Source organism: Ambystoma mexicanum, chromosome 5q (genome assembly GCF_040938575.1).
Source record: "Ambystoma mexicanum isolate Mex_15411 chromosome 5q, UKY_AmexF1_1, whole genome shotgun sequence".
Lineage (NCBI taxonomy): Eukaryota > Metazoa > Chordata > Amphibia > Caudata > Ambystomatidae > Ambystoma > Ambystoma mexicanum.
In genome coordinates, this window is record NC_090933.1 from 940,480,631 (window position 1) to 940,505,706 (window position 25,076).

Here is a 25,076-nt window from a genome sequence, read left to right on the forward strand (position 1 = left end):
GCTGTTTCTTCTAATTCTCATACATTCTGCATACAGAATGCTCCATTATATATTTTTTCTTGGTGTCAGTGCAAGCCATGACCTATGGAGTTTCAGAAAATTACTTTTCTCAGTAACTTTCAAAGGCTTATAAGAAGAAATCTGAAAATATTCCAGAGTAATATTGCGAGGCAGCCGCCTGTGCATGCAAATGTTGAGATTTGTACATTAATGGCTTCATAGTTTAAAGAATATTCACTTTGTATGGGTTTTTGAACAGCTTTTAACATGGTGTTTTTCCCATATGAAAAAATATTTGTTTTTCAGACCAAATATATCAGAATTGGCCACTTCATTTTGCCTAAATGTTGCCAGGTGGCTAGATTTTAAATGGAATGAGCCAATTTTGAGATATTAATTGAAATGGAGCATTTACTTGCCATAATGTTCTTTCTATGGATTCTTCTCCCGCAGATTCCTCAGACAGATATCCATTTAGCGTCAGCTGTTCTGAAAACTTTCGACAGGAGGCATAGTGAACCTTGACTCGGCCGATCAGTCTTGCCTCGACTCCGGACGGGACGTCGGTTGTCGTACATATACTGCGTCACTACGCCCCTGTACCCCAGTCCGCCCCGGGCTCCCCTCCTGTAAGCTCAGCCACTGCAGAGGAAAACTAACGATACGGCCAAACAGCCGAAAGTGACTAGAAAATAAAAACCCAACTGGGATTTTTTGGGGGGGAAAATGGAAATCTAAGGAGGAATGCGCCACCAAACCAAAAGATGACAGTCCCTGAAACAAGAGCTCACCTCTCCCACCCAAGAGAAAAACCGCGACTAACTTTCATAGTGGGGCTGGATAGGAGGAGTGATGAGGAATCTGTGTATGAATAATGGTAAGTAATTTCTCCTTAAATGGATTGCCTTTCTCCCACAGATTACTTGTCAAATAGACTTATTCACACCACCCTTCAGGAATTGGGCCATAACTGGGATCATAAAGAAAGACCCGTGATCCGGAGACCTTTTGAACACAGACAAAGCCGCCAAGTATCCTTTGACTGTGGTGGCCTGAAGAGGCTGTGACAGTAGGACTCCATCACTGTAGTGGTGGGGCAAGAGATGGGGGAATCTTCTCCACCTACACGCATACAGCGAACTTGTTGACAGCCTGCATGAAGCCAGTAGCACCTCAAGTACCTCCTCGTAGAGGTCCCAGTCATCATATCTCATCCTCTCAAGGGCCACACATGTAGGTTGAGGTAATCTGCGTTCGGTGGAGCACCTGACCATCTGACTGGGATAGGAGATCCGGACAAGGACACCGGAGAGGTAGGCAGATGGCCAAGTCCAGAAAGTCTGAGTAATCCGGGGCCATCAAGACTAGGGTTGCTCAAAACCTACTCAACCTCCTGAGAACACACGGAATGACAGGAATCGGAGGGAAGGCACAGTGGAAGGTTTATGTGCAGTCCACTAGAGGCGCATCCCTTAATGCGCTGTTTGCTAGGAATTCCCTTGAGCAAAACTGTCTGTACTTCCAGTTGTACTCTGTTGCAAACAGATCCACTGCAGAGAGAGAAGACCGCTTCCAGGACTTCCTGGCAACCTCCCACTTGTGCGAGACTGTGCTCTGCCTGCTCACAGCTGCCACCAAACCGTTCGCTGTCCCCGCCAGATGGACTGCCAAGACCGAGATCTCATTCTTAAACAGCCAGAACCACAGCTGCATCGCCTCTCTGCAAAGGGGGAGGGAGCGCAGGCTACCCGGCTTGTTCAGGTAGTGCATGGCCACTGTATTGCCTGTCAGAACTAGGACATGCTCCTCTTTCAGATAGGGTGCCCACACATTCAAGGCTAACCGGACGACTCAACTCCAGTCTGCTTATGTGTCACTGGGACTCCATCGCTGACAAAAGGCTGGTCACCTGCAAGTCCTCGCAGTGAGCACCCCAACTGTTTAGGGAGGCATCCGTGACCACCCTGGCCAGGGGCCACAGAGGCCAGAATGGTTCCCCCGCCAACATGTTACTGCTGGCTCACTGAGAGGTCTTCGACCACCAACCTGGGGACCCCGAGAGCGTCCCTCTAAGTGCCGAAGTAGTGGGACCGCTGACGCCACAGCAGTCATTACAAAGACTGCATGCACAGCCTTGCCTTTGGCACCAGAAAATGCAGGAGGCAACGAGACAGTAGGTGGAGGAATGAAGCCGCTGGTAAGGTGGCATGGTTCTAGAAGAGCTGGACCACCTGTCCGACACTGGCGACTCTGTCCTGCACTGGTGTCGTATGGGACTTCTGCAAGTTCAGGGAGATGCCAAGCCTGTGGAGTAGCGAGCAGGTGTCTTCAAGATGGGACAAAACCTGCTCTGTCAACCTTCCTCAGATCAGCCAGTAATCCAGGTACAGAAACACATGATATTGATATTTTATTTCTATCGAGCTTGTACACAAGTGTTTCAGAGCATGACAAGGCAAGGCAAGGGAGGGTTACCAGGGAGAACAAAACAACAATCTTACTAGGCCCAGTGACATTGAGAACATGCAAGTGCATGGGAGAGGGCGGAGGGGAGAAGTGGAAAGTGTGGAGCAAAGGAGAATAAGTAAATAATAAAGGCAACAAACTGTGGTAGTGCAGCCAGCAATTGGCAAGTGCTGGGTTTAAGACAGCAGACAGGGTAGGTCTGATAAGTGCAGGAAGAAAAAGGGGGTGCAGAGTTTGGGGGGACTGTATGGGTACAGATACAGACCCCAGGGCAAGGGGTGGCCCGGAGGCAGTGCGGGGGGGGGGGGGTTTGGCAGGGTGAGCAGGTATCTGGGCCCGGAGGAGGGTGGCCAGGTGCACGGTGCCAAGAGAACAGATCAGCAGGGGAGAGGGGGAGCTAAGGCAGAAGCAAAAAGGAAGGCCTTGAGGTCCATCCAGAACCGGAGATGGTTCTCCTCAAATTTTATAGAGGCTGTTCCAGAGGGAGGCCCCAGCCGAAGACAGATCCACCCCCAGCTTGTTTCTTTGAAAAACGACTGACCCTGAGTGAGGTAGAGGAGCGAAGAGCTCGAGAGGGGTGGTATTTGCGGAGGGATAGCTTAAGGTATTTTGGACTCAGGCCCCAGAAAGCCTTGTGGACAATGCAGAGGGTTTTGATCCTTGCATCCACTGGGAGTCAATGGAGAGATTTCAGGGCTGGAGAGATACAATCCCAGGGATTGAGGCCAAAAACAAGTCTCGCAGTCCTGTTATGGATTAATTGCAGAGGGCGGAGAGTAGAGGCAGGTAGATTTAGAAAGAGGCTGTTACAATAGTCCAACCTAGAGAGAACCAGAGCTTGGTAGACCATGAGCTTCTGGGGGAAGGAGAGGAAAGGCAGAGAACTTCTGAGGAGGTGCAGTAGGAAGTGTGACTTTTTAGAGACATAGAAGTAGGGGGAGAAGGAAAGTGTCGAGTCAAAGATGACCCGGAGGTTCTTAGCCTCGCAGGTGGGTGTAGGAGGAGGGCCAAGGGAGGCTGGCCAGAGAGTGAGGGGAAAGGATGGTGAAGGTGTGCTGATAAGGAAGATCTCCGTCTTGCTGGCATTCAGACAAAGATCATTGGCAGCACACCAATCTTGAATGGCAGTTAGGCAATCAGATCATTGAGGGAGAGGAGGTGGCCGAGGGCAGTCTGAAAATGAGTTGAGTGTCATCAGCGTAGCACTGGAAATTTGAGCAGAAAATGGCAATGCAGTGGGCCAGAGTTACCAGGTATTGGTTGAAAAGCCAGGGCAAGAAGTTAGACCCTGGGGGAACACCACAGGTAGAAAGGAAGATAGATGATAGGAAGGACCCAAGTTGGACCTGGGAGGGTCGATCAGAGAGGAAAGAAGTCAGTCAGGCCAGAGACTGAACAGTGATACCCAGGTTATCACGGAGACGGTTCAGCAGGATGGTATGGTTGACTGTGTAGAAGGCAGAAGAGAGATTGAGGAGGATGAGGACAGAGGGAATATTAGAGTCAAAGTTGGAGAGCAGATCTTCATGGATGTTCAGGAGAGCAGTTTCTGGCAGCACTGAAGCCAGACTGGTGGTCATGGAGACAGCCAACAGAATTGGAATGAAGTAAAGCTGAGAGATGGCCAACTTTTCCATGAGTTTGCCCAGAAAGGGAGTAATGGAAATAGGGCGATAGTTAGCCAGACAAGAAGGATCAGCTGTGGGTTTCTTGAGAAGAGAATGCACAAGGGAGTGCTTCAGAGGGGAGGTGAAGGATCTTGAGGCAAACGAGTGGTTGCAAAAATCATCAAGTGCCGGAGCGAGGGTGTCAATGTGGTCCTTGATGGTTTAAGAGGAACAGGGATGAACATGTTTTGACGAGGCTTTTATAAATCGGACTTGTCTAGCGACCTAATCAGGGGAGAAAAGAGCAAAGGGCAAGGAGGGTGGGGGTAGGGGGGTGGCTGAAGGAGGGGCAGAAAGCACAGATGGAGAGGGGAGTGAAGGGGCAGGGGTGGAGATGGTGGACAGGATATCCTGGGTTTTTGAGATAAAGTGAGAGGCAAGGGCATTGCAAAGAGTCTGGGAGGCAACATGAGGGGTAGAGACTGCAGCAGGCTTGGCCAGCTCCTTGCACATTTTAAAGAGTTTGGCCGAGCTGTTAGATGCCGCAGAGACACAAGCTTGAATGTGGACTCTCTTCTTGGTGAGGACAGAGAGTAAGTGTTGCCTTTGGAGCAGGCGACAGACCTGGACATCAAACGGATCCTCATGACAAGGGCAAGAATATCAGAAATTGTAGAGCAGAGACAGGGCTGTGTCAGGATATGAGAGCCAGGGGTGGGGAGGGGAGAGAAGGTGGCGGCAAAAGCCTCAACTGACACACGCTTTATGGGCTGGATGTCCGAGAAGGTAAGTGGCAGTGTTGGGGTGGGGTAGGCTTGGCTTGGGGGGAAGAGAGGGAGAGAGGAGAGGAGGGAGTGATCGCTCCATTCCCGGAAGGAATGCCTGAAAAGGTTTCCCTGTGCCACTGCATTGAGGGTGCTGTGTGACACACATGAAAAGATGATGCCTATGGAGTTGTCTAAAACTCCAAAACTAAAGAAAACACAAGAGTAAACACAAGAGTAAAACACATTTCAAAACACACAAGAGAGTGGGTCACACACTCTCCAGGTAAAAAAAAATCAAGTCCTTAAAATCCAGCAAAGTTGCTGGGGCTCTCTAAGGTGAAGGGAATAAGCACATTTTTGGGAATTCTCCCTAACAGTCTCTTCGTATCCTTCCATTCTACTGCTTTTTCGTTGTTGCACCTCATCAGTAAAACCTGAAAGATAAGAACACATTGTACTTCAGTAATAACTTTGTTGCATCTCGTCTTTTGAACAATCACCAACCGAAGTACTATACCTGCATCAGATACAAGCATTGTGACATTTGGGCACAGCGCCCCACTCTTCTTGGGGATTGAACTGCTGAAACTAGGGAATATTTCTTGTGACTTGGTTCCATCTTACTGCATCGCTTTTATATCTTATTTATTTAATCATTGACTGCATTTTAAGAACCTATGGTGACTATGTATATATTTATTGATGAGTGTTGTGCGATATCACCTGATTGTTTAGTTCTTTAGTGTGCGTTAGTGACCAAAATATAGTATTTTTATACATTCCTGTCTATATTTAATTATTGTGTGCTTCACTGCGCAGACACATTATGGACCCCACTCTGTCTTCTGAAAATACCCGTGACTGCACTCCATTGCTACCTTGATTGGGTTTTGGCTAACCTCCGAGTTCCTCTGTTCACTATAACTAGGATGGCCTCCTAAAATCTGTCGTCCTGAACAGATTCTAGAAATCCATCTTTAAAGTGCCCTACCAAGACGCCCATGTCGACGACTACCCAGTGACGGGGTAGGCTATAGTGAATGATACGTTCAAGTGGAGGCCGTTTTTATGTAGATGTCACCACCCTGGCTAGGTGCGGACTTCTGTTTACACACAGTAGTTTGGTGTTTTGTTGGTGGAGGATCTCTTTTTTTTTTTCCCCCTCGCGTATTCACATATTACCTTTCCAGCAGCTGCATTTTTTGGGGTGCTGGGGATTTAATATGTTTTTATATGACAGTAATATTATCTATCACATCTACAGAGCTCCATTTCCCTTGGGGTCCTGATGAAGGCAGTATAATTGATGCCCTGCCGAAACGTCCCTTGCATTACTCCGCGTCATGAAGTTATGCTACATGGTTCAACAACGCCAGCATGGACGTAGACCTGGGATGTGTTTTTTTCGGTCATGCATAATTTATTTTGCCATGTATAATCAATTTTACAACATGAAATAGGTGACACTGCTCTATGGAGGATATCTGTGACTTATTAGCCAGATAGGGCCAGGAAGATAGTGTTTGTGCCCACTCTCCTCCTGATCATAGAATGTTTTCAGTGGTTTTATGATTAAATCACATAAATGCTATTAGGTGTATATATGCATCTTTCATACTGACATATATTTGTATGTGGTTTGTTTTATTTTGTCAACGTAGGACCAATGGCCTATGAAATAAATTATAAACATTTTATATAAAATGACAAATACGTAGCACTGTGTGTAACATTCTGTGTGGTGATTTAAATAGCCTATGGAATGGGACCCAGTATGAGCTAAGACTGGGACATTAAATCAATTGTTGAATGGTTCATTTGGGGGACTCCCCTATGTGTGTTGATTTCATTACTCATTTGTCCCCTGTATGCTTTTGAGTATGTATCCCTTGTGTGGCAAGACGACTGCTATATGTCCAGGACAGGGACTCCCCTCTGCATGGCAGAGGTGGCAGCCCATCCTCTGGTAGATGGATCTTTTGTAAGGGATTAAAATCCGAGACCACCTTTGGTGGAAAAGAGAGCCTCACTCTTCTCCTTAGAGAAAACCAAGTAGGGAGGTTGAACAGAGAACACCTGAAGCTCACTCACCTGTCTCGCGGAAGTGATCACGCCCAGGAAAATCACCTTAAGGGAGAGCAAGCCAACAGAACAGCTCAAAGGAAAATCCCCTAAGGAATGGCAAAACCAAATTTAAATCCCACACCAGGACAACAAACTGGCGTGGAGGAAACTGGTTAAAAAACCCTGCAAGAACTGCATGACTTTGGGGATTGTGTAGAACGAGCCCTGTTCCAGATACCTCTTGAAAACCAAAATCTTGGCAAGATATCCCTTAACAGTGCTAATCTGCAGGCCCGCTTAGGACAAAAAAAATCCCAAACTGGGGATAATGGGCGGGATAAAGATCTCTCTCTACACCAGATGGGCTTGGATGTCTGACTGCGTCAGAAGGTCAATGCAGTCCGCTACGGTCTTGAGGCAGGGTTATGTCCATACTTTAGGTTTCTCGCCAAACGTCCAGAAATGAATGTCTCCTTTGATGGTGAGAATCTGTTTAGGCCAAAGGCTGATAATACATTGGAAAAGTTTAAGGACTTGAAGCTTGCCACAGAGTCACTGTGCCTAGCTGTGCAGCAATCGACAAAACTTGCAATCAGTTTAGCCTCTAGGTAGGGGATGCAGGCGTTATGTACCCTTTGGCAGTAAGGCACAGCTCCTGCAGCACAGGCAAGGGCAGAAGCGTTTCCAGTGCTCCGGGAGGGGTGCGTCTAGTAGCCAGCAGCAGCAGTGGCTCGGTCGGCAGCACCCTCAAAGCCGTTTTGAGGTCTCGCCACATGCTTCACTGATTGGAGGATGAATAAGCGAGCACTGGCCACAATGGCATGAGATTACCTCTGATGCCTGGGTCCTTCACCTCGTCCAATGGGGCTACTGTATGCCCTTTCTAAAGAGGCCTCCAGACAAACCGGTCTTGACACCGAGGGGAGGTCTTGACACCCTTCCGGGGAGGGGTTTCAGGCATTCCCAAGGTTTAAATACCTTCTCTGAGATAAACTACTGTGTCCCAGAGTAAGTAAAGTGAAAAGACTTTTACTAGTCTTTTTAAATTCCTAGACCCAGCACACCCTATCTTACAATAGAGTGCTTAAGGGGTTAGTTAGTATCCCCTGTGTCTAGATATTCATGTAGCAGTCAAATGCTATCCTTTCCTCTCGAAAAGGCTGGTAGCAGTAGTTTTACAACAAACTACCATGATTTTTCACCGGTAGTGTTAAATCGTGAAAGCCATGTTTTTCAAGATGGCGTCTGAGCCCACTTTGATTCAACAGGTCCCGGTCTTCTTTTTTTTACCATTTCTTTGTGGAAAGGTCCTTCTAGAGTTTTGCTCTGTGCGCCAAACCTAGTTTTGGTTCCTTTGTTCATTTGCCTTTGGCGAGCTTCAGGACTGAAGACCGCCTCTGGCGCCCGATTGTCTGGGGTGGGCAGGAAGTGAAGGAGGTGCTCGAAACTCCCTGTGCTTAGTCTCCTAGGAGACCCAAATGCACTCTGGTATGATTGGCTGGCTGACTGTCCGGCAAGGACAGCCACCCTGCTGGGTGAGTGACAGCTAGGCTGGAATGGATGGGAGAGAACCGAATAAAAGGTGAGTCTCTTGGCTTGGAAGGCAGAGTCGACCACTGGAACGAAAGAAGTGGGACGAGCTTGAAGAGGACGGCTGCTGCAACTCCTGGACCGTTGGTTTGCCCGGTGAAGCCCTGCTGCAGGTCTGAATCGCTAAGTTCATCTCGACAGAGAAGCCCTACATCTACCTTTGAGTTGGTGGGACCAATCAACTCAACACTAAGACACCTGGATACCATTCTCGGAGCTGGTTGCATTTTCCTCTGAGTGCTGCAGGAAACTGAATAACTAGGGAGAGGGACACCAGTTTGTGTGCTTTACAGCAGCTACCGGAATTGAAGATTTGCCAAGTGCCAACTTTTTGACCAGTCCCAGTCCCAGTGCAGTGCAAGAGACCACCCGACGTCCTCCCTCTTGTCCCCACGACTGAGGCTCAGGAACAGCAAGATCTGCAGGAACTGCCAAGAACAGAAGAATTGGGCTGCATCTTTTTCTTCATTGTAAGGTACTGTGAAAACCTGACAGAGAGAACTTACGTCTCAATGTGAAAGAGCTTGAAACTTTGGCAACTTGCAGGCCTAGTCAGCCTGTGACCCAACATATGAATCTTTCTTTTACAAACTACTTCTGAGAACTTTGACAGACTTTTCCGTTTAATTACCAGAACTGCTTCATCCTATGCAAGACTTTAGCCCATTTACTTTGGCCTACCCTACTGCATTGAATTGGCTCCTCTGGTGAACTCAAAGTATTTGCACTGTCTAAGAGCAACTCTAACATTCTTTATTAACCTATGCCTTTTTTTCTCCTACTTCCAAGTACTCTGAATGCTGTTTTGCTCCTCCTTCAAAGTAGTTTAAATGCCTCAGAACCGTACCGTGTAAAGTACTGAAGTATATTTTTGTGTGATATAAATTGCCTCCTTCTAGTGAATGTTTTATAACTGACTGTGAAATAAATTAATAAGTGTTTTACCAAGAAACCTTGAGTATAAGAGTCTATTTGAATGCTTGGGATTGTAGACCTCTGTGTAACATCATTACAGCTTTCATTCCCCTCTTGAGATAAGCCTGGCTGCTCAGAAATGCTACCAAAACTGTGTAGTACACAGTTATACCAAAGGTTGGTTTGCTTACACCTGTAGTCCTAGTTGTGTGTAGTGGTCCCAGAGGGTACTGCATACAAACTTTGCCTAACACCATGTGGGTAGAGGTAATAGGGATCAGGTGTTTACGATTATTAAGTGCCTGACGCTGCCTGATCTCATTAGCGGGACAACATGAGGGTGGTAGTCGTTCCTCTGTGTCGTAATGTGTTTTTTATGGGTTAATTTTAGTACTCCCAGTTTTATCTTCTTCACAGTACAATGTGAAAGGGGGGGGGAGATGTGTGTTTGGAAATATCCCAAAATGATAGAGGGGTTGTGCAATTGTGGGTAACTGCAAGAAGGGGGATACCGTGTTTCGCCATCAGGTGTCTCTGCCCCACTCCCCAAGCACCTCTCACTCAGGTGATCCTCTCGCACTTGTCCAACCCCCAGGGGGCGCATCCAAATGCAATGGCCATGCCCCGACCACCTGAGCAAAGGATCCCGGGGTTTGGGCAGCGAAACACCTTCTGGTTTTTCACATCACCAACATAGACACTTAAAATGTTTAAAGTGCCAAAATACTGGGACCATTGACCCCACAGGTGCCATTGCAGGGACTGCATCCACAGTCTGGCTTCTGGCACTAGAAAAATGCAGGAGGCCATTAGACCTAAGAGGCGGAGGAAGGAAGCCGCTGGCAAGGTATTGTCGCACTGTAACTGCTGAACCATCTACTCGGCACAGGAGACTCAATCCTCAGGGGAGGAGGGTATGGGGTATTTGCCTTCCCCACCAGAGTGTCCAGGACCGCTACAATGAACTGGAGCTTCTGTGTTGGTGTGGTGTGGGACGTCTGTAAATTCAGGGAGAAGCCCCGCCTGTGTAATAGTGAGCAGGTGTCCTCGAGATGGGACATAACTTTTTCTGTCGATTTATCTCGGATCAGCCAGTTGTCCAGGTATGGGACCACATGGGTGCCGGATCTCCTGAGGTGCGCCACGATTACTGCCAGGAACCTGGTGAAGGGCCTCGGGCAGAGGTCAACCCAAAGGGGAGCTCTTTGAACTGGTAGTGCTTTGTCCCTTATGAGGAATCTCAGGAATTTCCTGTGCTCTTGGTGGATCAGCACATGGAGATATTCATCCTGGAGATCTATCGACACCAGCCAGACCTGAAACCTGAGTGTGGAGAATTTCCATCAATGTCACCATCTTGAACTTGTCCTTTCTCAGGAACTTGTTCAAGACCCTGGGGTCCAAGATGGGCCGAGTCCGCCCCCTTTCTTGGGTACCAGGAAATACATTGAGTAACAGCCCGATCGCTCTGCACGGGAGGTACCTCTTACACGGTACCCGTCAAAAGCAGGGTTTACAGCTCTTGCTGGAGCTCCTGTTCTGGTTGCTGAGGAGTAGGGAGTGACCTGTCCAGCTGCCTTTTTAAGAAAGGCAGAGAGGAACCCCACTGGACGAGCTGGAGCACCTAGGCATCGGCGGTCATCTACCACCACTGGGGCCAGTGCTCGCCTATCCATCCACCAACCAGGGAAATGTGGGGGGAGAAATATAAGTGGGTTCGAGTGCAGAGCCGCCCCAGCCGCTGTTGCCACCGTCTACTGGACTCTGGAGGCTCCCCCAACCCCTTCGGGAGCAAACGTCCCTGCCTGGGTTGCGGAAGCCGAGCCTGCCTGCCAAAGGGGATACAACACATGTAACCTCTTCACCTTGAGACAAAGCCAAAATCAGGTTTTTACCAGCTACTGGGCAGCTAGGGCCAGAGAATCGGCAGCCAGCTTTGTGTACTTACATTTCTCAAAGGTCTCGTCGGCTATTGGGCCGAACAGATTCTCGCCGTCAAATGCGGTGTGCAGTAGTTTGTTCTGGATGCTGGGCGAGAATCTCTGCGTTTGAAGGTAAGCCCGTCTCTGCAAGATAGTCGCGGACCCCATATATCGTCTGAAGCAGTCTGTGATGTTCAGGCCTGCCTGCAACGACTGCCGAGCCACCACCTTTCCATCATCCACTATTCTTTGGAAGCCCTCCCGCATCTCCTTTTTGTGAATGTACTGAAGGGCTTCCCCCATAGCCCTCCACAAACCAAACTTGTACTTTGCAAATGCGCATGACGCGTTAACGGCCTCACCTTCTTGGCTAGGGCATCAACCTTCTCTCCTTCCCCATCAGTAGGGAGTATAGATGTGGACGCAGCCAACCTAGTGTCAACAGGAGCTGCCTGCACCACTAATCCCTCTGGCGTGGAGAGAAACTGGTCTCCCCTTGCAGGCCTGTACTTTTTTGTGAATATGGAATTCACCTGGGTAGTGGTGCATGGTCTCTGCTATAAGGTGGCGATGGGGTCGACAATAGCCAGATTAAATGGCATGCCCTCTCAGTAGAGGGTCCTTCCTCCAGAATGTCTGAGCTCGAAGCCTGACAAGGGTTGGGCTGGGGCACTTCAATCTAGGGTATCCACCATCCTGTCCACTGTTGCACAGTACTTGGTATTTGCATGCCCATAAGAGTGAGCCTGCTGCATCGCCAAGTCAGGAGAGGTTTCCAGGCCACTGGCATCATGGAGGCTGTTAGGCAAGATTGTATGCAGTACCCTTTGGGTGCACTACAACAAACCCTGACCTCCTGTCAATAGTTAATATCTTTGGTATAAGCTTGTACTACACAGGTTGGTAGCGTGTTGAGCAGCCAGGTTCATCTTAAGAGGGGTCAATGTGAGCTGTAGGGGAGTTACACCGAGATTCACAGTGACAAGTATTCAAATAAACACTCACACACAGGGTTTCTTGAATAAACAATGCTTTATTTATCATTTCTAAATCAGTAAGTACCCTTTTGGGATGGCCCAGACACTACCTACACCCTAAGGTGACTTCAATAGTTGGGGTGCTGGGGACATAAATCTATCACTGTTGCATTTAGAATCAGATTTAAGAGTTTGTCAAAGAGAAAGGTTATGACACAACAAGAGATCTCACAAATATTTCTCAAAGCAGGCAAGTACTTTTGTAAACCCCCCAATGCAAAGTTAACCATTTCCTGGAAGGAAGACGAAACATATTCACAGAGGGAAGAAGAGTCATTCAGGAGCCAAGCTAAGCCTAAGTCAATTTTAGCAAAAGTCTATGTGTAACCAAATCACTTCTCAGAGGTAGTTACAAAGTATTTCACAATGTTTTAAAAGTCTTTGTAGAAAGAAGAATTCAAAGTAGGGCTACAAGCCGTTTAGGCTTGTGAGGTAAAGAAGCTGTCAGCAACTCTACAGAGCAACCACAACAAGTCTCAACAACAGAGAACAAGTGTAGATACACAACAAGAGGTAAGTTCTTAGACTGTACAGTACCTTTAGGTTGAAGAAAAGTGCAACAGATGACTTCTGTTCCTGTGCAGCTCTGCAGATCCTGGTGTTCCTGTGCCTCAGTCGTGGGGACAAGAGGGAGGGTTTCTGGGGACTCCTGCACTGCAATGGGATGGTCACCGACCAAAACCAGCAATCTTCAAACAAGTGTCACTTCAGTGTTTCAGCTCCTAGCCCCTACCGCAAATAGCAACACCGCAGTTTCTGGCTGTCGAGATGGACTTTCCTTGCATCTGGGGTTCAGCACTCTGGAGGTGGCTCAGGCTTGGTCGGTCCTGCTTTCTGGGAGCCCAGAGGATCTTCCTGGAGCTCTAGGCCAACTTAAAAGCAACACCCAAAATCTGGTGTTCGTCTCCCTAGCGTTTCATTTTTCCAGCAGCAACTCTGGAAATTCAACCAGCTCCAAGAGGATGTCCAGGTGGCTTACTTTGAAGTTGATTGGTCCCACCAACTCAAAGAGAGAAGTCGTCCTTGCAGGTGCTTCTCAGTCGACACTAATTTGAAGTTTCAGCACAGCAGCAGAGCTTCATCAGGCAAAGCAACGTTCCGGGAGTTGTAGCAGGCGTCCTCTTGAAGTTCTTCTTTGGTTCCTTCGTCCAGTGGTCGATCGACTGCCTTCCAAGCCCAAAGCTTCGCCCTTTATACAGGTTTCTCCCATTGATTCCAGCCTAGCTGCCAGTCAGCCAGAAGGGAGGCTGTCCGTGCCGGACAATCAGCCGGCCAATCACTACAGAGTGCATTTGGGTCTCCTAGGAGACCAAGCAAAGGGAGTTTCGGGCACCTTCCTCACTTCCTGCCCCACCAGACACCCTGGAGCCACTCGTGAATCCCGCCAAAGGCAAAGCGAACAAAGAGATCAAACCTGGTTTGGCGTGCAGAGCAAATCTCAAGAAGGACCTTTTAAAAAGACATGGCAAAAAAAGAAGACCAGGGCCATTTTGACAAAAATTGCACCCTTGGGTGCTTTACTGCAGCTGCGAATGCAGCCTGCGGTAAATGCACACCACAGTAGTTAAAAGTAAACCACTGCCACCAGCCATTCATCTAGGAAAGGCTAACACAAAAATGTTACATGAGAAGCTAGACAAAGGGGATACTAAGTAACCCCTCCAGCACTAGATAGTGTGTGCTGGATCTAGAAAGTTACAAATGTAAGCAAAGTTAATTTCACTTTACTACTCTTGGAAACAGTAGTTTATCCATGAGAAAGTATTCAAACCTTGGGAAATCTGAAAGCCTTCCCTGTGCCACTGCACTGAATGTGCTGTGTGACACAATGTAAAAGATGCTGCCTATGGAGTTTGACATACTCCATAACCAAAAGAAACAGAGTTCAAAATCACATAAAAATACATGAGAGTGGGAGCAAAGGGTCCCACTCTCTCCAGGTTAAAAAAAAAAGTCCTCAAAATTCAGCAAAGTTTCTGGGGGTCTCTAAGGTAGAGGGAATTGGGACATATCTGAGAATTCTCCTTAACGGAGGCCTTCAGCTAGGGCGACTAAATCCACCTTATAGACGAAACAATCCTTGCCTCCAGCACCTGCATAAGCAGGGTCGAATCCACAGGGCATCTGGTCATCGTCGTGAAAACCGTAGCTATCAGGGGTGTTGCTAAGTCGGGGAAAGATCCGGGGCTATGCTAATGTTTGGACTGTCGGGACTCGGGGCTAGCTTGTCTTTTGGTTGTAGCCCCTGAGCTATCTGGGCATACAACCAAAATACCAGGGGCTATAGCCCCCTCAGACTCACCCTAGCAATGCCTCTGGTAGCCATTGTGTCGAACAACTCTGTACTCGACTGCAGAACATTTGTACATTGGGCTATCAGCGCTGATACTGATGACACAGTGTTAGTCGGTGCTGAAAGGCGCTTCAACGCCCGGGTGCACTGGTTATTACCAGCGTTGATGCGGATCTGAGCCCAAGGGTCTCGATGACTACTACTTCACAGTGGTCAATTTGGGGCTTGGGTCACCTGGTGCCACAAAAGCCTGCTGTTTCGAGGGATCACCCGTACCCGCAGCCGCTTTTTGAAACATCTCAAGCATCTGCCCTTTAAAGGCCTCCCACTTGGCATTGGATGTAGGTCCGGTTGACGACTTACCAGGCTCATCCTATGAGTCAGATCCATGCCTGCGCAGAGGACGCCTTTTCTTTTTATGGAAGGCAGAGGAATGACTCAGAGAACCTGACCTCTCTTTAGCTTTCTTCCGATGCCTATCCTCCTTTTCAGGAGTAGGCCCCTCTGTCTCGAGCTGCGAGGACTGGGCGGCCGAGCGTGCCAGAGATTTAGATGGGGGCCAGCCTACTGCGAGTTTTGCAGTGATCTCCCACAGCGATTTCAGGTTCATCTACTTACAAGAACCACAGTCCTCAGTGACGTGATCGACACTGAGGCGGCACACGCAGATGCTGTTTGGGTCTATGAGGGAAATTTTGGAACCGCAGTCCTTGCAGAGCTTTAAGAACGACACTTTGGGAGTGGACATGTCGAAAACGCGTCTTACAAATGACATTTTGTCAGTTTAAAAGATTATCATGAGAGTTGTTCATCGAGCAGAGTTGTGAGAGCACGGAAAAAAAGGAACTGAGGTACAGGGACGTAGTGACGCAGTATATGTACGATGACCAACGTCATGTCCGGATCCGACAACCACAGCAGAGAGGCAAAATGGATAAACGACCAAGGTGCTATCATAGTAACTTTGAATAGCACCTTCTCAAAACTGGATACTATACATGTTGCCACAATTGATACAAGGTTTCTAAAGCACAGAAGACTTAATGGCAAATTCGAAGAGAACAATTTATAATTGGAAGGACAGGTTGCACTCGTCCACCGGTGAAAACCGACAGATGTAAAGCATGCATGGCAGGGAGGTAAAAGGGTAAATAAGAGTTGTGCGGAAAGGACAAAGACACCATCCATTTCTCTCATTTTTTTTTACTTTTGAGGACCACTTTTCATTATTTTCACAAGGTGACAGTTATAAGAATTGTAATGGGGAACATGAAAGAATAGAATGAACTTACCTATCCCGGTCTCGCCGAGAACCAGCTCTTAATCCACTACTACGCCTTATTTCTCTTTCACGCTCCCTTTCTCGATCACGCTCTCCCCGATTTCTTAGCCTCTGCATTAGACCTAAGCGAACAGGGTGACAAATACATCATGACATATATATTTTCAAAGTGTAGATAACATTTCAAGCAATTTTTTATTTTCTACAGTGGTATCAAAGAACAAATTACTCACCCCTGGTAATATTCTTTCTGATGGACGTCCCTCCCAAGGTTTCCTCATATTAGATATAATTTCCTGTTTTGCAGAACTCTCAGAAACTTTTTCCCCCCAACAGGGGGTGCTGAGCAGCTCGGCACTGAGGATCCGCGAGTTGTCAGTTTCAGAACCGGACGTGACGTTGTTGGTACAAATTTGTGCACGTGGCGCCACATGACCTGTTGTTTTTTCCCCTCTGCACAGCCGGGATTCGGGATTAAAGACAAAAAGAATAGACGCTAAAGGAGAGCGTCATAATGAAGACATAGCCAGAAGCTCCTTAAACGGGGGGTAGGCTACGAGGGCGATGAGGAATCCATGTGAGGTTCATCCACCAGAAAGAACATTAGCAGGGTAAGTAATTTGGTCTTATAATGGATTGTGTCATCCCACAGGTTGCTCATTTTTGATAGACTCCCATAGCAGTTAGTTCTCACAGAGGAGGGAAGGTGCAAACTCCACAGAAATGAGGTCAAACTTTTGAGGACAGCTCTGCCAAAACGAGACTCATTGTGAGATAGGGTATCCAGGCAATAGTAACTTAAGAAGTTGCTAGCCTCACAGACTGCGCTTGATCTTGCATTTGTCACACTCTTGTGGCATTAGATAGGTAAATTTGTTCAATTTGTGAAATATATTCATTGATTAGAGACACACCTGGTAAGTGTTGATAAGTAGGGTTCCAAGTTTTAATATCAATAGATAAACAAATCACTTAAAACACGTTACATCAATCTGGCAATGTCAATTGTTCATTGCTAAGTGCACCCTAGTATTCCAGAGTACTTTACGTATTAGAACATATTATGCCAAAAATATATTGAACCTATTATACCAAAAACACATTACGCCAACACGTGTTTCAACCTTCCTAGGTCGTCTTCAGGGCGTCTAAATTACAAACAATTAATCCAACGGATAACTTAAGTAGATAAATCCTGATTTCCAGAGGTGGTCAAGGGAGGGAACATATACAACGAAGAGGTCAAATAATTTCCCAAAAAGAGAGCAAATAATAGAGTCAGGGAAACAAAAAACAAAAAGACAAAAGAGCATTAGTATAATTAAAATGACATTGCTATTTTCGAAAAATAAACTAATGATTTAAAGACTTAATCAAAAGGTTTTCACTTGAAGAAGATTGCAACTTTTCTATGAAACTTATTGCTGTTGATTTGGTGTGCAGACAATATTAATAATTATTCTGCTTCGACAGAAAATCATGTAGCAAGTGCCGTGACTTAACATAAATATCTCACCTAATGTGAAAGTCTTTTCGGGTGCTGAGGCCGTGTATTTTCCGCTGACATCATTAACAAAGACTTATTGGTGATGAAACGTTACTATTTTAGCAGCAGTCAGATTTCCTGAAAGTGCAAGTAAGTATCTTAGTGCTGGGAGTCACATTAGACCAAATTAATTTGTTTTAAAATATAAGTAACTTTTAGAATGCCTTACTTTTTACCTGAAAAATGTGAGCAAAGTTTTGAAGCGAGAAATAGTTTACGTTCGCCTGCTATACGTTTTCTTGCCGCGTTCTGCAACGAGAGAGGTGAGTTTGTTTATGGTGTGCCTGTTGATTGAGCTCCTCTAATGGTATTCAGTTTGTTTGAGGATATTTCTAACGTGTCTACGTTATTCAAACTCACCGGCTTGGCTGCAATATACTGACTGATGTCTGACGCCTTCGGGCAGTGAATGAATCATCGACGGGTTCGTGTCGTTGCCATGGTGCCCTGGTTGCTGGTTCTGATCATGTGACAGTCACATGCTCCATCTATGGGGTCATCTGACTATGGTTGCTAAGCAACTATACCCAACAGGAAAAGGAAATCATTTGAAAATAGTGCTTCGTTTCACGGACTTCTTACATGATTTTTCAGCCGAAATGCAGGCAAGAAAATACAAATAGTTATATATTCAAAGGTATTAAGAATATATTTACACATAGTTAAGTAGTTCCGGAATATCCCAAATTTTACTGACTTACTAAGACCCTGCATCATTATTTCTTACTGTTCATAAGTTTATAAAAAGACATTTAAGTCATGATCCTTATTTAGACCAAGTGATACACATCGAAGTTTACAAATCATTTTTGCTTCCTGTTGGCGTAGCTTCAACTCTCTGTCACCTCCTCTTGGATGAGGTGGGATCTGCTGTAGTCCAACATATCTGATATCTTTTACATCGTCCATTTGATGATGTTCCTGCCAGTGGGAAGCCAACGGTAGTCTAATATCTTGACTGTTTAAGCTGTTAAGGTGTTCCCGAATACGGAAGCGAACTTCCCTTATAGTGCTCCCGATATACACTTTTTTACAAACACATTGTATTGCATATATCACAAATTTTGATCGGCAATTAATAAAATCCTTAATCTTAATTTCCAAGTTTCCATGACATTTAAATGTTTTCATTGGTGATAACGTATATTTGCAAAAATTACACATTCCACATTTATAAAAACCCGATGGTTGAGTCTTAGAAGTTAGCCAATGTTCCTGTCCAGGAGGTGCAGGTTTCAGGAAAGAAGGGCATAGCACATTTCTAAATGTGGTAGCTTTAGTAAAAATTATATTAGGACATTTTGAAATGTAATTATGAAGATCTGTGTCCAAAAGTAATATATGCCAATTTTTCTTCAACATTTGAAAAATAAGTTTACTGTCCCGTGAATATTTAGTGATAAAACTGACAAATTCTGGATACGGTGTTTCCTCGCCCTTAGACTTTGTTTCTAATAATGCTTGTCTAGATACTTTCTGTGTTGAATCTATTGTTTGTCTAATCAGATTTTTAGAATACCCTCTTGCCTGGAATCTTGCACCTGTGGACTTACATTCTCTTTGGAAACTTTCAAGTTGACTGCAATTCCGTTTTGATCGGAGAAATTCTCCTCTTGGTATATTTTCTACGACACTGCGTTTGTGGCAGCTAGCTGCATGTAAAATAGAGTTGACTGCTGTGTCCTTCCTATTTGTGCAGGTATGTAATTCGCCTGCATCTATTGTGATTTTGAGATCCAAAAATACAATCTCCTGTGGGTCAATTTGTCCTGTAAATTTAATCCCGAAGGTATTGTGATTCAGGTAGTCTAGAAAATTTGCATATTCATCTCTTGTGCCTTCCCATATGGCCAGGACATCATCAATAAATCTTTTCCAAATAATAATATGGTCTTGAAAGGGGTTATTATGAAAAATATATTTCTCCTCAAAGTATGCCATAAACAAATTAGCCAAAGATGGGGCGTATTTTGCTCCCATTGCTATCCCTTTTGTTTGTGAAAAGTACTCTCCATTAAAAATGAACTGATTATGTGTTAAGGTAAAATCCAGGAAGTTTTTGATCATTTGGACATGCATATAATGAGAGGCAGAGAAGGTCCTGAAACTATAGTCTATTGTTTCCAAAGCCAAAGAGTGGGGGATCGATGTGTAGAGTGATGCTACATCTAGTGTCATTAGTGCATAGGTAGTTTGCCATTTAGTCTCCTTCAAAATTTGTAAGGCATGCATGGTATCTTTTAGATATGCTGGAATTTTTGGTACCAAATCCTTAATGCTACTGTCAATATAGTCAGCTAATGGCTCCGTGGCCCCACCTTGTCCACTCATTATTGGTCTTACTGTAGGCAGATGCTCAAACGGTTTATGAATTTTCGGAAGAAAATATATTGTAGGCATGAGTGGTTTGGTTACAGATAGAAATGCCTTTTCATCGTCCGTTAAGAGACCTTGGTCATACCATTGTTGTAGTATCGGGTGTAATTCTTTTACAGTCTGATTAGTAGGATTGTTACTGAGTTTTTTGTAACAGCCAGGAATGGATAAATGTTCGTCTGCCATTTTAATGTAATCTGTTCTATTTAGAATGACTATATTTCCCCCTTTATCTGCCTCTTTCACAATTATAGAGTTATCATTGCAAATCTCCTGTAAAGCTTCTCGTTCAATTTTGGTTAGATTAGATTTCTTACTTTTAATGGATGATTTAATGCGATCCATATGCGTATGAATGTCCTTAGTGACTGATTTGTAAAATGTGTCAATCACATTTTCCCCTCCAAAGGGTGGCACAAATTTGGATCTTTTTTTATGTTCCTTCATCTCTAAATTTCTTGAATATATTCCTAATTCTTGCTGTATGTCTTTCATGGTTTTGGGTTCTTCTAAGGTTAGATTATAGAAATATAGAAAAAAGGTTCACCAGATCAAGTCTCAAGACCGCCAGACCGAAACCCATACTGAAAGCCTAGTTATCAACTTATCTGATAAACACCTCTCTCACCAACAATCTTCAGTGCTTAATTATGGCCTCTCATTTGCACCGAGTGCAGAACTAGACATGACAGAGGTACAAATTGATTTATATAAATTTACCAGAAAACTAAAACTCAAAAAATATTTTCACAATAAACCAATCATTTGGACACAACCAGAAAGAATGTTACCGATCAGTACAACGAGTATACAAGAAATTGAAAACATTCAGATACTCTCTAATCTAACCTTAGAAGAACCCAAAACCATGAAAGACATACAGCAAGAATTAGGAATACATTCAAGAAATTTAGAGATGAAGGAACATAAAAAAAGATCCAAATTTGTGCCACCCTTTGGAGGGGAAAATGTGATTGACACATTTTACAAATCAGTCACTAAGGACATTCATACGCATATGGATCGCATTAAATCATCCATTAAAAGTAAGAAATCTAATCTAACCAAAATTGAACGAGAAGCTTTACAGGAGATTTGCAATGATAACTCTATAATTGTGAAAGAGGCAGATAAAGGGGGAAATATAGTCATTCTAAATAGAACAGATTACATTAAAATGGCAGACGAACATTTATCCATTCCTGGCTGTTACAAAAAACTCAGTAACAATCCTACTAATCAGACTGTAAAAGAATTACACCTGATACTACAACAATGGTATGACCAAGGTCTCTTAACGGACGATGAAAAGGCATTTCTATCTGTAACCAAACCACTCATGCCTACAATATATTTTCTTCCGAAAATTCATAAACCGTTTGAGCATCTGCCTACAGTAAGACCAATAATGAGTGGACAAGGTGGGGCCACGGAGCCATTAGCTGACTATATTGACAGTAGCATTAAGGATTTGGTACCAAAAATTCCAGCATATCTAAAAGATACCATGCATGCCTTACAAATTTTGAAGGAGACTAAATGGCAAACTACCTATGCACTAATGACACTAGATGTAGCATCACTCTACACATCGATCCCCCACTCTTTGGCTTTGGAAACAATAGACTATAGTTTCAGGACCTTCTCTGCCTCTCATTATATGCATGTCCAAATGATCAAAAACTTCCTGGATTTTACCTTAACACATAATCAGTTCATTTTTAATGGAGAGTACTTTTCACAAACAAAAGGGATAGCAATGGGAGCAAAATACGCCCCATCTTTGGCTAATTTGTTTATGGCATACTTTGAGGAGAAATATATTTTTCATAATAACCCCTTTCAAGACCATATTATTATTTGGAAAAGATTTATTGATGATGTCCTGGCCATATGGGAAGGCACAAGAGATGAATATGCAAATTTTCTAGACTACCTGAATCACAATACCTTCGGGATTAAATTTACAGGACAAATTGACCCACAGGAGATTGTATTTTTGGATCTCAAAATCACAATAGATGCAGGCGAATTACATACCTGCACAAATAGGAAGGACACAGCAGTCAACTCTATTTTACATGCAGCTAGCTGCCACAAACGCAGTGTCGTAGAAAATATACCAAGAGGAGAATTTCTCCGATCAAAACGGAATTGCAGTCAACTTGAAAGTTTCCAAAGAGAATGTAAGTCCACAGGTGCAAGATTCCAGGCAAGAGGGTATTCTAAAAATCTGATTAGACAAACAATAGATTCAACACAGAAAGTATCTAGACAAGCATTATTAGAAACAAAGTCTAAGGGCGAGGAAACACCGTATCCAGAATTTGTCAGTTTTATCACTAAATATTCACGGGACAGTAAACTTATTTTTCAAATGTTGAAGAAAAATTGGCATATATTACTTTTGGACACAGATCTTCATAATTACATTTCAAAATGTCCTAATATAATTTTTACTAAAGCTACCACATTTAGAAATGTGCTATGCCCTTCTTTCCTGAAACCTGCACCTCCTGGACAGGAACATTGGCTAACTTCTAAGACTCAACCATCGGGTTTTTATAAATGTGGAATGTGTAATTTTTGCAAATATACGTTATCACCAATGAAAACATTTAAATGTCATGGAAACTTGGAAATTAAGATTAAGGATTTTATTAATTGCCGATCAAAATTTGTGATATATGCAATACAATGTGTTTGTAAAAAAGTGTATATCGGGAGCACTATAAGGGAAGTTCGCTTCCGTATTCGGGAACACCTTAACAGCTTAAACAGTCAAGATATTAGACTACCGTTGGCTTCCCACTGGCAGGAACATCATCAAATGGACGATGTAAAAGATATCAGATATGTTGGACTACAGCAGATCCCACCTCATCCAAGAGGAGGTGACAGAGAGTTGAAGCTACGCCAACAGGAAGCAAAAATGATTTGTAAACTTCGATGTGTATCACTTGGTCTAAATAAGGATCATGACTTAAATGTCTTTTTATAAACTTATGAACAGTAAGAAATAATGATGCAGGGTCTTAGTAAGTCAGTAAAATTTGGGATATTCCGGAACTACTTAACTATGTGTAAATATATTCTTAATACCTTTGAATATATAACTATTTGTATTTTCTTGCCTGCATTTCGGCTGAAAAATCATGTAAGAAGTCCGTGAAACGAAGCACTATTTTCAAATGATTTCCTTTTCCTGTTGGGTATAGTTGCTTAGCAACCATAGTCAGATGACCCCATAGATGGAGCATGTGACTGTCACATGATCAGAACCAGCAACCAGGGCACCATGGCAACGACACGAACCCGTCGATGATTCATTCACTGCCCGAAGGCGTCAGACATCAGTCAGTATATTGCAGCCAAGCCGGTGAGTTTGAATAACGTAGACACGTTAGAAATATCCTCAAACAAACTGAATACCATTAGAGGAGCTCAATCAACAGGCACACCATAAACAAACTCACCTCTCTCGTTGCAGAACGCGGCAAGAAAACGTATAGCAGGCGAACGTAAACTATTTCTCGCTTCAAAACTTTGCTCACATTTTTCAGGTAAAAAGTAAGGCATTCTAAAAGTTACTTATATTTTAAAACAAATTAATTTGGTCTAATGTGACTCCCAGCACTAAGATACTTACTTGCACTTTCAGGAAATCTGACTGCTGCTAAAATAGTAACGTTTCATCACCAATAAGTCTTTGTTAATGATGTCAGCGGAAAATACACGGCCTCAGCACCCGAAAAGACTTTCACATTAGGTGAGATATTTATGTTAAGTCACGGCACTTGCTACATGATTTTCTGTCGAAGCAGAATAATTATTAATATTGTCTGCACACCAAATCAACAGCAATAAGTTTCATAGAAAAGTTGCAATCTTCTTCAAGTGAAAACCTTTTGATTAAGTCTTTAAATCATTAGTTTATTTTTCGAAAATAGCAATGTCATTTTAATTATACTAATGCTCTTTTGTCTTTTTGTTTTTTGTTTCCCTGACTCTATTATTTGCTCTCTTTTTGGGAAATTATTTGACCTCTTCGTTGTATATGTTCCCTCCCTTGACCACCTCTGGAAATCAGGATTTATCTACTTAAGTTATCCGTTGGATTAATTGTTTGTAATTTAGACGCCCTGAAGACGACCTAGGAAGGTTGAAACACGTGTTGGCGTAATGTGTTTTTGGTATAATAGGTTCAATATATTTTTGGCATAATATGTTCTAATACGTAAAGTACTCTGGAATACTAGGGTGCACTTAGCAATGAACAATTGACATTGCCAGATTGATGTAACGTGTTTTAAGTGATTTGTTTATCTATTGATATTAAAACTTGGAACCCTACTTATCAACACTTACCAGGTGTGTCTCTAATCAATGAATATATTTCACAAATTGAACAAATTTACCTATCTAATGCCACAAGAGTGTGACAAATGCAAGATCAAGCGCAGTCTGTGAGGCTAGCAACTTCTTAAGTTACATGTTTATCAAGGTGACAGTGGAAAATCACCAGTCTAACCACACGGCTGCAGCTGTTTCCACTTTTGACTTATCTTAGTGAGATTTGTGAATATCTCAAGGTTGCGCATCCACACATTTTCTTGGGCCACCTTTTCCACACTACTCACTTATTATCCAGGCAATAGTGTTTTGCAAAAGTATGGATGGAAGTCCACGTCACAGCCTGACAAACATCTTTCACAGGTATCGCTCTTTGAAGCGGTGAGGTAGCTGCCACACCCCTAGTTGAGTGTGCCCTGAAGTCCTAATGTATTTGCACACCCGCTCTACTTTAACACTGAGACACAAAGAACAATCCATCAGCAAATTGTTTTCTTTGTGACTCCTTTCACAGTCTTCGGGACAGTATAGCCAATGAATTGGTTCTCAAGACTGAATTGCTTTGTCACAGCAATAAAGAAGCTCAAAGCCCTTCTAGGGTCGAGTCTATGCATTCTTTCTTCCCACTTAGATTGGTGAGGTGGGTAGAAAACTGGAAAGCAAATTGTTTTGCAAAAAATGAAACTCCGATACAACCTTCAGAAGAAAAGGACGACGTACCCCAAGAGTGACTGTCTTTGGTAAACATCGTAAAAGGTGGCTTGAAAGACTAGGCATGCACTTCGCTCACCCTTCGAGCTGAAGATATAGTAACCAAGAAGACCGTCATCCAGGAAAGAAGATGGATAACTAGAATCT

The 25,076-nt window shown here is 44.1% G+C and overlaps 1 protein-coding gene across 9 annotated transcripts in view; it reads right to left on the reverse strand.

Moving 5' to 3' along the window:
* Nucleotides 1-25,076, reverse strand: part of UBR5 (ubiquitin protein ligase E3 component n-recognin 5) — a 2,447,509-nt gene that overhangs the window by 544,699 nt on the left and 1,877,734 nt on the right. For all 9 annotated transcript variants that reach the window (XM_069621460.1, XM_069621458.1, XM_069621459.1 and 6 more), the window contains one exon: nt 15,954-16,065. In XM_069621460.1, the coding sequence (XP_069477561.1) occupies nt 15,954-16,065 (112 nt within the window). The remainder of the gene's footprint in view (nt 1-15,953; nt 16,066-25,076) is intronic.